Consider the following 12,635-nt stretch of genomic DNA (forward strand, 5'->3'; position numbering starts at 1 on the left):
AAATAAATCTTTGAAACCACTTAACTATCACTAACAAACATGCTAGGTGATTTATTCTAAGGAATAATTTCAATGTAGTTTTGGTATTTGGAATATAAATATTTCAAAAGTAATTTTCAATGTGGTATGGGAAGAAAAAAAAAATCAAGGAACCGTTTAGGTGGAAATCCTTTTTAGACTAGGCATTAAAAAATGTCAACTCCACATTCCCAAGCTCAGTCTTTATTGTAATGAGCATCAAGTTCAAACTTTGAAGTTCTCACTGAAATCAATTTTATGTTGCCAGTTGTACTTCCTCTCATTGTCAGATTGATACATTTTTGTTTTTAGTCTAAATTTGAAGTGCATCTTTTAAGTAGAACTATTTGTTTTTAAACTAGGATTAAAGGGTATATCATTTCAGTGCTTTGAAATGAGCTGTAATAGAGGCCTGTTGATCTGCGGCAGGCATAGATGTCCAAGCTGAGGTAACAATCATACTTGCCCAGCAACGAAAAATACAAAACTTACTTGACTTAGGGCCCCAAGAGGGTGGTGGCAGGAGTCTGGGCAGTAAGGCCACTGGCCTTGTGCTCTCTGTCTTTCCCTGCAGTTCATGCCTCAGCAAATTGGAATTATCCTGAAACAGACACTAGACTTAACTGCGTTCTTCTTGGGCATCTTGTTTTTCTTGCCTTCACATCCCATGTTGTAGCTGTGGGAGAAGATTGTTCCAGGACAGGGCCTATTCCCATGACAACAGAATGAGCTCGTCCTGAGAGTTGGCAGGCTCTGGCACTACTACCCATCATCTTCAGCTGGACCTCTCCTAGATGAGGCTTTCCGTGGGCCCATATTGATCCACAGCCTTATAGTCATTTCCTAAAGAATAAGTGAGGATGGTGACAATACACTAATAGAGTTTCTGAAGGATTTGTAGAAATAGTGTTGAAAATTAGATTTGTAAATTAGTAAGATGCAATTTTTCTATAAAGATACATATGTTATTTGTATATGTGTATGCCTATGTGTGTATGCATATATACAGACCACTTTTGCTTCTAATGTATGATACTATACTATCAAAGGAAATTACAAGTTTTATTTTGAATGTTACTAAAACCATAAGAATTCATGTCAAAGCATAGAAATTGCACCCAAATATAATTACCCGAACCCAGTATTTATTGTTTGTTTTTGAAATATCAGTAGAGGGTTCAGTTTATTTGCATGTGATAATCATCAGTTTATCTTTTTCTATGGAAATTGCCATAGGCTGACAACATTTGGACTCTGAATTTTCATATTTGGGTTATGAACCTATTCTTCCCCCCAAATCTTTGCCTTTTCCAGGTTGGCCCCTTTTGCTCGTTAAGATGTAGGCAACCCTATTTATACATGTTTATAAGGTAATGAAGGTGCCAGTTAATGTTTCATGAATATGTTACATTTCCCAACTTTTATAAGAACCTTTAGAAATCATAAGACCTACATATGAATAAAATGTTTCAGAATCTCCTGTTTTAAGTAAATAGTGATTCAGTTAAGAATTTCAGAAAAAGCCAGAGACAGAAGCTCATTATTTACATTAGTATCCTGATTGAAAATTTTTGTGAGACAGTATTTTTTCCATCTTAGTGTCAAATATTGAGAGATGAGAGAGAAATTTGTTCAGTGAGGATTCTACATGCATTCATTTACTCTGGGCAGGATCCTCCTCCATTTGCTTGTATCGGCACAAGTTGTATTTCTGATGAGCTATCCCAAGTCTATGGTTCCAGGAAATGAGTTACAGAAACGTCTCTTCTGAAAGGCTACCTTTGTGAGTTGCAAAACAAGCAGAGCTCATCTGTTAAGATGTGGTATCTGCTGTAGTATTTGAAAGTGAAACTAACCAAATTGTTTGAAGGTTCCAGTGTATAAACTTGCTGACCTCCCTTTCAAATGTCACTACTGGTGTTCTTGTAATGGCTATTTGCATTTCCCATATTATTTTTTTACAGTAATTTTGATGATTATTTTAAAGCTTATGATTATTTTAAAAATATCTATTTTGGTGAAATTTTTAAATTAAACAGAGAGTTCAATTAAGCAAGCATGACTGCAATAAATGATTTACTTTCAGTTTGGAAAAGGTGAATAAAAAGTGCTTGGCCAATACCGTACCATTAATCTATTCTCTTTTCTCCTTTCTCTCTTTACTTCTCTCTCTCCAATAGAAGTGGAACAAAAAGGTAATTAAATACCTTTCATAAATTATATAATATTTATAGGCTAAGTTATTTAACAGTTTAACATTTAGTTAAATAATTTTGTTATTAATTCTTATTTTATGCAAATTATTGACTACTTCTGCTGCTCAACTTCACTTTAATTTGTTTTACTGACCACTGCTGGTTTAATCCTTATACCTAACACAATTTATTAATATTACACAATCATCAACACTGTATTTTATTCCTCTTTATTTGAAACTAGTAATTAGAAATCCAGTGGGCATGGTAAATAATGATTGCTTTAGATTTGTCCCTCATTCTCTTTTAATTTCCCTTAGCTGTCCTGTGTTTTTCCTTCTACGTTAACTCTTAACTACTGGAGAAAGGGGAGAAGATACTCTTCTTAATTATCTTGAGTGACATTGGTGTCTGTGGCTAAACCACTCTGAATGCACACAATCTCATCTACTGTTGGTAACCATGGGCCCATTATTAATTATAACATAAGGTTATATCTCTTAGTCAGAGAGTAACTCATGCTTATAGTAAAAGTTTTCTTATTAAAATCCCTAAGTTTTAAAACCATCAGTATTGTTTTTGATCACAATTTATAGTGGTCCCTATCTTTGCAGAATTTGAAGGTCAACTTTTGCCAGAAAACTTTTCATTTCTTTAAAATTAAGACTTTGAATATCTTAGGAATGACCTTTCATTTCAGCCAGCATTCATGCATAGCTGAGGTTCCTCCTAGACTGTTTTCCAGGGGATCTGTGTTTCTAGTTCATACTAAGGAGCTAATCACTAACACCAAAGGATAATCCTTTATTTATTAAAAAGCAGGTCAGCATCCAATTCCTTGTGACTTCCTACTTTTTTCACCCAGGAAAATTCTAATCATCTCAAACCTAACAGCGGACTGCATGGTGATTCTTTCAGTGTGTTTGCTTTGCAAATCTATGCAAGCAACGCTTCCCAGAGCAGGTTCAGCAGCACACAGTCATCCAGAGTGGCTTCATGGAAAGGCTCCTGGGATCAAATTGTGCAACCTGTTCACTCACCCAACTTCCGATTTAGAGATTCATCCGTGTACTTAAGCCATTATGATCCCTACCATGGTTTTATTTCCTGTCTCGTGTCATAATTGAATTGTCCAAAAGGGCTACAGGTCCCTTTTTTCCTAGTGTGCAGCATCCAGCTGTATCACGTAAGCTTCAAGAACCACCCTTTGGGAAACGTTGCTTTGTAGCTCCTTCATTTCAGATGAACCTGCCAAGCTTTCTTACCACCATACTTACAATGTTCTCTAGTGAATCATACTAAACAACAAAAAGAATCAGACAATTTCTGCCCATTTTCCTTCTGAAGTATGAGCAGCAAAATATAGCAAGTAATCTTGTTGTTTTTTTTTTTTCAATGCTTTTCTCATGTAACAGTAAAAGGTACATGTTTTTAAGTTCCAATAATACTGTACTTAACAGGACTTTTTTAACTGATTAAAATCTAGATCCTGGGTTCTTTTCTGTAACCTTTTACCTTTTCTTCTTTTCTTCTTCCTTTCCTTTCTTTTTCTCCCTTTCTCTTTTTCCTTCCAGTATCCATCCATCACTCATCTTTAATTGAATGGGTTGCATGCTCTGTGTGTGTTGCAGCAGCTTTGAGAGCCTTTTTTTTTTTTTTTTTTTTTTTTTGGCTAGAAGATTCAGTGGCCTGTGTTGCAGATCTTTTTCTTTTCCTTTATTTAAATAATGATAATGTGGGCTATCAATTTCTTAATGATAAATAACTGTTGAACAGCCAGTTTCAACCGACTGGAAGCAATGGATTGTCATTTTCCAATGAGACACAGTTCTTCAATTGAACTAATAAGAGCATCTTGTGTGAACTTGGTACTTTGTTATATGTCTATAGAACTCATAGACATAATGCTACACTTCAGACATACATCAAAATATGTGTTTGCAAGACTAAAAATCAGGAAAGCAAGCTGCTTCTAAAAAGGCTAACATTTTTCCAACAAGTGACATCACATTGTTTGGAGGCAAAAATCCAATATTAATGTGGAAGAACGCTTTGTATCACATATAGTAATGCCACAAAGCAAGTGGTGGTGGGTATCGCTTGTTGGAGTTGCGTTCTGTTAGCTGAATATAAGAACAGATCAAAATCAATTAATATATTTATTATTATAACTTTCCCTCCTGACAGTTTTTCTTTGTCCTGGACTGCTAAAAGGAGTGTACCAGAGTGAACACTTGTTCGAATCTGACCACCAATCTGGGGCATGGTGCAAAGACCCTCTACAGGCTTCCGACAAGATTTATTATATGCCCTGGACCCCATACCGAACTGATACACTGACAGAGTATTCATCCAAAGATGACTTCATTGCTGGAAGGCCAACAACTACCTACAAGCTCCCTCACAGAGTGGACGGCACTGGATTTGTAGTATATGATGGTGCCCTGTTCTTCAACAAGGAGCGTACCAGGAACATAGTAAAGTTTGACTTACGGACTAGGATAAAGAGTGGAGAGGCAATCATAGCAAATGCCAATTACCACGACACATCCCCATACCGATGGGGTGGCAAATCTGATATAGACTTGGCAGTGGATGAAAATGGATTATGGGTAATCTATGCAACAGAACAAAACAATGGCAAAATTGTCATTAGCCAGTTGAACCCTTATACCCTACGGATTGAGGGGACATGGGACACTGCATATGACAAAAGGTCAGCTTCCAATGCATTTATGATTTGTGGGATTCTGTATGTGGTCAAATCTGTATATGAGGACGATGACAATGAGGCCACCGGTAATAAGATCGACTACATTTACAACACGGACCAAAGCAAGGATAGCCTGGTGGATGTACCCTTTCCCAATTCCTACCAGTACATAGCAGCTGTGGATTACAACCCCAGGGACAATCTGCTTTATGTGTGGAATAACTACCATGTTGTGAAATACTCTTTGGACTTTGGACCTCTGGATAGCAGATCAGGTAAGTTTGATTTGGGGTAGTTTTCTGAGGAAATCTACCATTTGTTCTCAATATGATGACTGTTGAGATTTTCTTCACTTCCCTGTGCAGTCTTCTGGCCTGGGTATCTCCAAAATAATATTCATCGTCTTTTCATTTTTGAAAGTTTGGTTTTCTTTTCTCTCTCTCTCTCTCTCTCTCTCTCTCTCTCTCTCTCTCTCTCTCTCTCTCTCTCTCTCTCAGAAGATGGACCTATGAGAAAGGGACTCTGTCCTTTACATAGTTTGTCTCCTACATCATTCTGCTTCTTTGAAATATATTTGCCTTTATCATACAGTTACTGCTTTCTATAATGAAATATATAAAATTTCTGCTAAGATTGCATGGTGCCCTTTCACACTATTTGTGGAATGTTCTTGAGAATGCTTTTTTTTTTCCATTTGGAACACATCAAAAGGTTGACTTGGCATAATGCTGCTGATGCTGGGTACCAACAACTTTAACCCACAAAGTTCCTTACATAAGACCAACCCCTAGGGAAGTATGGATTATGTTAAAGTACATGTGTCTCAGCAAACCTACTTAGCAACTCATAAGTACAGTGACTCATATTTTTGAATAAATGACAGTAATTCAAAACACATCATGATGAAACCTGAGATAATCTTTAATTTCAATTTTTTAAATGGCCCCCCCTTCTGGAACATACTACTGACTTTTAATATTATATAAAGGTGATTGTAAAAATCTTCAATGGTTTTTATTTATTTATTTATTTATTTATTTATTTATTTATTTATTTATTTATGTTTTTTTCAAGACAGGGTTTCTCTGTGTAGCTTTGCACCTTTCCTGGAACTCACTCTGTAGCCCAGTCTGGCCTCGAAGTCACAGAGATCCGCCTGGCTCTGCCTCCTGAGTGCTGGGATTAAAGGCATGTGCCACCACTGCCTGGCCATTTTTATTATTGTTAGATTTTTTTTCTGGGCATGGTGGCTCATGCCTGTATTCTCAGCACTTGGGAGGCTGAGACAGGAAGATTGCCAGGAGTTCAACACCCATCTGAGTAAGGTTGATTCCAGGCAAGCCTAGACATCAGTATGTGACATTATCTCAAAAGTAAATAAAAAATAAGTCAGTAAAAGTTCAATTTTGAAACATGCCATAATACCATTGTCCAAGTTAACGTGTACTGGAAAACATGGGTATAAGTGTCTGGGTTTTAGTAGTAATATAATAATTAAAAATTATTTATTTCAATCAGAATTTAGTTGTTGCTGGATAGTGGTGGCACTTGCCTTTTATGCTAGCACTCAGGAGGCAGAGGCAGATGGATCACTGAGTTTGAGGCCAGTCTGGTCTCCAGGACAGACAGGGCTACACAGAAAAACTCTGTCTTGAAAAAAATAAAAAAGAAATTAAAAAAGAGTTTAGTTTTCACTATTTCTCATTTTCTGAATAATGTGCCATACCCTTAGGAGCATGCCATTCTACTCTCTAATTTACCCCATTAAACACAATACTCATACAGAACTTAGATTCATTATTTCCAATGAGCTTGCTTCACCCACCTTTGTATTATGTACATGTCTGATCATTATTTCATTTCAGACATTAATATTGTGTTTATAGAAATAAGGCTCAATAGGTTTTTGTTGAATGCAGAAATGAAAAATGGTTTTCCACCTCTTCCTCAAAGAAACTGACAAATTTAGTAGCATCTTCTCTAATCCTTAAGCAGTTTCAATCAGAGTGATGTCATGTCTTTCCACAATTAGCATTGCTGATATTATGTTGAATTAACTTTTCTACAAAGAGAACCCTAGTCTACAGTATTTCCAGAAACAAGTTCTAGCATCTCGTGAAAAAAAAAAATATATATATATATATATATATATAACTCTCCTAAACTACATTACCAGCTGTACCCCATGCTGGTAAAGCTCTTAAACTCAGTGCACTTTCAGTTGAGAACACAAACACAATCAGTAATTTGGAGAATTGTGTGAAGTCCATATCTCACAGCTGTGATCTTCTTAAATGAAAATTTGTATTTTTCTGTGATAACACTGTTTATGAATGATATGTAGCCTTTTTGTTTTACTCCACCAAGGCATGAAGTAGTTTCTAGTGAAAAAGATCTGCAGTTGACCATGCTTTGTAGGTCAAGACTAAGGAGCAATAACACACCTCAAGTTTTATTGTACTAAAAGATTTGATACTATTTTTATCTAGAGTAACAGTCTCAAATTCACTAGTATATATAGTAATTCAAAGTATTGATATTTTGATTTAATAAACTAACACAATTCTTATTCATTTACTCATTTATTTATTTGTTTATTTATTTTTGAGGAAGGGTCTCTCTATGTTAAGAGTCCTGGCTGTTCTGGAACTCACTTTATAGACCAGGCTGGCCTCAAACTCACTGAGATCTGCCTGTGTCTGCCTCCCAAGTGCTAGGATTAAATGCATGAGCTACCACCACCCAGCTAACACAATTCTACATCCAGACTTTATAAATTAACCTGGAAGATTATTGTACCTTTGTTCCAAGTATTTAGACACTTGCCCAAAATATGTCTAGTATACACACAAACAGTATATATGTATATAATCTCTCTACATATATAAATGGAAATATACATATTTTTATATAGAGATAGAGGAATTATGTTAATTGTTTATGTAAGGAAATTGTATTGGTTTATATATGGAAGTTAAAGTATGGGATATCTTGATGGCATATATTAGTGCCACATTCATTAAGATGCTGTTATTGAAGTGAAAAATATTATGAAATTATAAATTTTATTTTTGGATTGAATTGGATTCTTTTAAGCAAAGAGATTCAGTTTTCATCATTTTTGAATGGTCACACTTAAAACTTTGTCCATTTTACAAACAGTTGGATTTCACCTGTATTAAATTTGTCAACATAATCACCAAAAAAGTATCAATTTGCATGCATGGATGCTCAAATTAAAAAGCTAGTATTCTGGCATTGGACCTACTGCAATTTTGAGGTGGAAAGAATAACTGTAGAAGTAAATTTTATGCATGGTATGTGTGGATATGAGGATTTCAATTAGCATTAATAGAAGCTGTTCATCTTATTCCACAAAAACAGCTTTAGCTCAGTGTTTTTCAGAGTAAATTACACTGGCATTTTTCAAAGCAGCTGCCTGTTGTGAATTCTTACTTCCATTTTGTTATGGGTCTTCTTATGTCTGTATACAGAATTCCCAATTTAAAAGAAATATTTTAGGGCCAAAAATGGAAGGAAGGAAGGTAGGAAGGAAGGAAGGAAGGAAGGAAGGAAGGAAGGAAAGAAGGAAGGAAGGAAGGAAGCAAGCAGGCAGGCAAAGAGAAAAAAGGGAGAAGAAGAAATACAAAATGGACTTGCTGTCTGCTAGTATTCAGCTGAGGCATTTTTCTCTAATTTATGTTTTGTTAAAAAAAATAGAACTCTCAAGTTTCCATGTAAAGGGTTTCTTTTTGTTTTTATTTCTGCTGTATGAAATCATTCTGTACCTCGCAAGACTTACTCTTGGAAAATAAAGGGCAAATATACCTCTCTTGGATATACTGAAAGAGCCTCAGCTATGCTTACCCATAAGCAGCATCTGCCTTTGAACCTGAACATGAGAGTCTAAGGATGTGGGTTTGAATTCTACCCTGGCTGCTTTTCTGAATAGCCATAGTTTCAGTCTTGGTTTTGACAACTGTACAATAGGAAAAATCATACCTGTCATAGAATATTGTTAACCTTTAATTAGATAATATGTTCATTACATACACTGATAAGCTTAACCCAATTACTGCATGGCAGTTATTACCCATATTTTATAATTGAGAGGTGTTAATCTATAGCTAATACTACTTTTTCAAAGATATTCTTTAGGGCCGGCACACTAATAATAATAATAATATCTTTAAAAATATCTTTGTGTTAAGCTTTCTCTAGATCAACCATCATTTATAGATTTACTGAGGTAATTAAAAATGCACAGAGTTCAGCTGGGCATTAGTGGCACACGCCTTTAATCCCAGCACTCTGGAGGCAGAGACAGGTGGATCTCTGTGAGTTCGAGGCCAGCCTGGTCTACAGAGCGAGATCCAGGACAAAAAAAAAAAAAAATTTACACAGAGAAATCCTGTCTCAAAAAACAAAAACAAAGCAAAACAAAACAAATGCACAGATTTGAACTCTAAAACTTGTATCCATTCTTCACAATGAAAGTACTTTTTTGTTGTGTTTATTTTATGAAACAATTTTAGGAGTTGCAGAAAGGCCACCTTTGCTTCTCAGAACTATTCTAAGAAGTGATGTTGAAGCCATTTTTAAATTTGAATCCCTTACTCATCTCCTGGCAGTAAATTAATTCTCAAGCACAGAGTGTGAAAAGTCTCAGTTTGGTTCCCTTACACAACATCTATGTTTGCTTTCTTTTCCAAAGGAAAACCTCTGTGAAACAGATTGTTTTCAGCAATATGTATGTAAAGAAATTAATTTTAATGAAATCATATAAAATTTTAATTCAAATGCTCACTTTTAGACTGTAAGTGAAGATTCTCTTGGGAAGATATTTAGGGCTTATTCTTCTTAGAAAAGCTTAGAAGTTTAATATTTGTTTCTCATTTTTCCTCAGAAAACATTAGTTTCAGAACGTTAACCTCTCATCGTTTATTAGGCATTTATCAAATACAAAATTGCCAGCCTTCGTGTGGTTTTTCAGCATGAAATTAGTGTGAAAATAACTAGAAACTTGTACTGATGCTGCCATTTAGTATTCATATTTGGCACTCAATTATATCAGAAAACCATTTCTTTAGAAATATTAACAATGTGATGTGCTTCACATTAAGGAATTCAGTGTGAATAATCGCCAAATAAAAAGATGTTTTTTGGAGGGATGCTAATACCACTTGGATTCACAATGAGATAGGCCCGTTGTTTAGTCATTTTTGTCCATAGCCTTTGTTGACTGCCTGATAAACAGTAGGTGTTCCATAATGATTTGCTGAATGATTTTGGAAATCCATGAATGAATGAAATTTTCTAGACTTACTTTTTCAGGCTATTGTGAGAATGAAAGTGTTATTCATGCACTCCCTGAGTGGTCCTCTCAGTGTTTGCCAAGAGCATCTATTGCCTGGCTACCCTCCCCAGTTCCACCTCCTTTTCTTCATCCTGTGTTGTCAGTTTTCTTAATGTGGAAGTTTAGGATCTGGAAAAGTGGCTCAACAGTTAACAGCACTGGCTGCTCTTCCTGGGGACCTGGGTTTGATTCCCAGCATCCGCGTGGTCACTACCAGCTATCTGTAACTCTATTTCCAAGGCATCCAACACCTTCTCTAGCCTCTGTGGGTGTCATACATATATGTGGTGCTTAGACATACATGCAGACAAAACACTCATACATATTAAATAAATAAATAATTTGAAAAGAAGCTTAGCACGTGTTAAAGAGAAGTGCTAAAAGCATATTAACACCTAATACACATTCTTGTACAAGCCATTGAGAGAAATTAAAGTCAGTGGTCTTACGATATGGAAGAAAATGTACAGCTGTTCCTTTGAACAAATTTTTACTATGAACAACTTTCCAGTTTAAGAGTTGCAGAGATACCTTCAACTTTAAGGAAATAGGAACTGTCTTACATTTAGTGTGGGGTGGTGGTTGTCCTCTAATGAAAATGCATTTTGTGTGAAAACAAGAGACTCATTGTTTGGTAGCCTGTAAAAGAAACATTTTTAAGCAGCCACTGTAGAGCTTAAAGCAGGTGTGAAGGGCTTGTTTGTCTGGGTAGGGCAGAGTTCCAGATCTATAACTATTGAATCTAGAATTTTCTTCAAAATGTAATTTTTTAACTGACTGTACCCTATTGTATCAAACCAATGGGTGGTATACATGCATCATTACCTCAGTCACCGATATTTCCACCTTGTCTGTTAACCATCTCCTAGGAACACTTGGTTGTAGATGATTTGAGTGACCCTCATATGGGAATCATATTTCTAAACCTCTATGTAATGTCCTGACCGATCTGTCATTGGGAAATCAGTCGTCTCACTGGCTTTTTGTCATTTCTCTCTCTCTTAGCTGCGTTTCCTCCCAAAACACTTTGCGCTAAAATCAGTTTTTATTACTGAAATGGAGTGAGGGGTAAGATATTTCCTTTGACTCTTACAGTTTACTTCTAAGCTATTCATATAAAAATTTAGGCATCCCTTGTCAAATTTACAAACATTTGCCTATATTTCCTATGCAAGTAAAGTCAAGTTGGTTATACAAATAGGCAGAGAAGCCTAGCTTCAAATTTTCTCAAACTTAATATGTCTAAGATAGAAAAGTCTACTTGTGGAGAATGATTGATGCACGCATGAGACAGTAAGTACTAATGAAAGAATACTGAAGACAAGTGCTACAAGCTTGATGTGGTCTTCGTTCTAAATACAATCCACATTTTCTCTGAAAGCCATTGAGATTATGGAAATGAACAGTTCTTCTATGTGCTGAAGAGAGCAGGTTCTTCTAAAGCAACAACACAGAGTCAGAGCCCAACCCTTGAACAATGCAGATTAGGTGAACCTTCTGTCCTTATAATATGCTAATTAGTGCTTTCGTGTCTCCTGCAAAAGCTCTGGCTATAAAGTGATGAATAAGAACTTTAAACACACATGACACCTCGTTAAAATGTAATTTTCACATCATATATCTGAACCCTTTACTGTGACAGCTGAGTAATGTGAGTGCTGGGCAGAGAATCCTGAACATTTTGAAACTGCCACATGTTTGATAGGTAGCTGAATCTGCTTGTTGAATGGCTTACTTATGTGGGGTACTCAGGAGTCAGGAAATAGTGTGTGGAAGCACTGAGGTCTTAGGCCAGCCTCGTCCTCTGACTGCGGGTTACAGTCACTTCTCAGTTCCTCTTGAGATGCCTGCTGCTGTCTCCAAAGTTTGGTTCGCCTCCATCTTTGTAGCCAAGTGACATTTGCAAAACGAAAAACACTCAGCAACTTGTTGCTAATCTCAGCCCCAGCTGGAGTTTTTGTTCCTCAGCTGTTTCCCTGTGTGGGACAAGTCCCTCCCGTTCTCCCCATGCTTTTTCATTGCCTCTGGTGACAGCTGGTGCTGATTGACATTGCTGTTGGTGCGTTTCCAGGAAGTACAGAGAAAACTTAACAAAAATTTCCTACTCTGTGTCAACTGAATTCTCTCCCACATTTTTTTTAACCTTTCCTGTATTTTTTCCCTTACCACTAAGAGTTAAACCTTATAGAATGACACCACCTGCTTTTCAGCCTCTGAATATAAAAACTATAGTTCTGTACAAAGCAAAACTGGGCCTCGTTTTCTACAAAGATGCCCAGCCTGCGTTTCTTATAAATCTGACATCTAGATGACCTTCCTAGTACAGGTGTTGGTGACAAAATGAGTCACAGAT

General features: G+C 36.2%; 1 protein-coding gene across 2 annotated transcripts in view; it reads left to right on the plus strand.

The window, feature by feature from the left end:
* The window catches only part of LOC131920290 (adhesion G protein-coupled receptor L3), a 404,359-nt gene that overhangs the window by 107,183 nt on the left and 284,541 nt on the right, over positions 1-12,635 (plus strand). For both annotated transcript variants that reach the window (XM_059274597.1, XM_059274596.1), the window contains exon 3: positions 4,401-5,201. In XM_059274597.1, coding sequence (XP_059130580.1) covers positions 4,401-5,201 — 801 coding nt within the window. The remainder of the gene's footprint in view (positions 1-4,400; positions 5,202-12,635) is intronic.

This window comes from Peromyscus eremicus, chromosome 10, assembly GCF_949786415.1.
Source record: "Peromyscus eremicus chromosome 10, PerEre_H2_v1, whole genome shotgun sequence".
NCBI lineage: Eukaryota > Metazoa > Chordata > Mammalia > Rodentia > Cricetidae > Peromyscus > Peromyscus eremicus.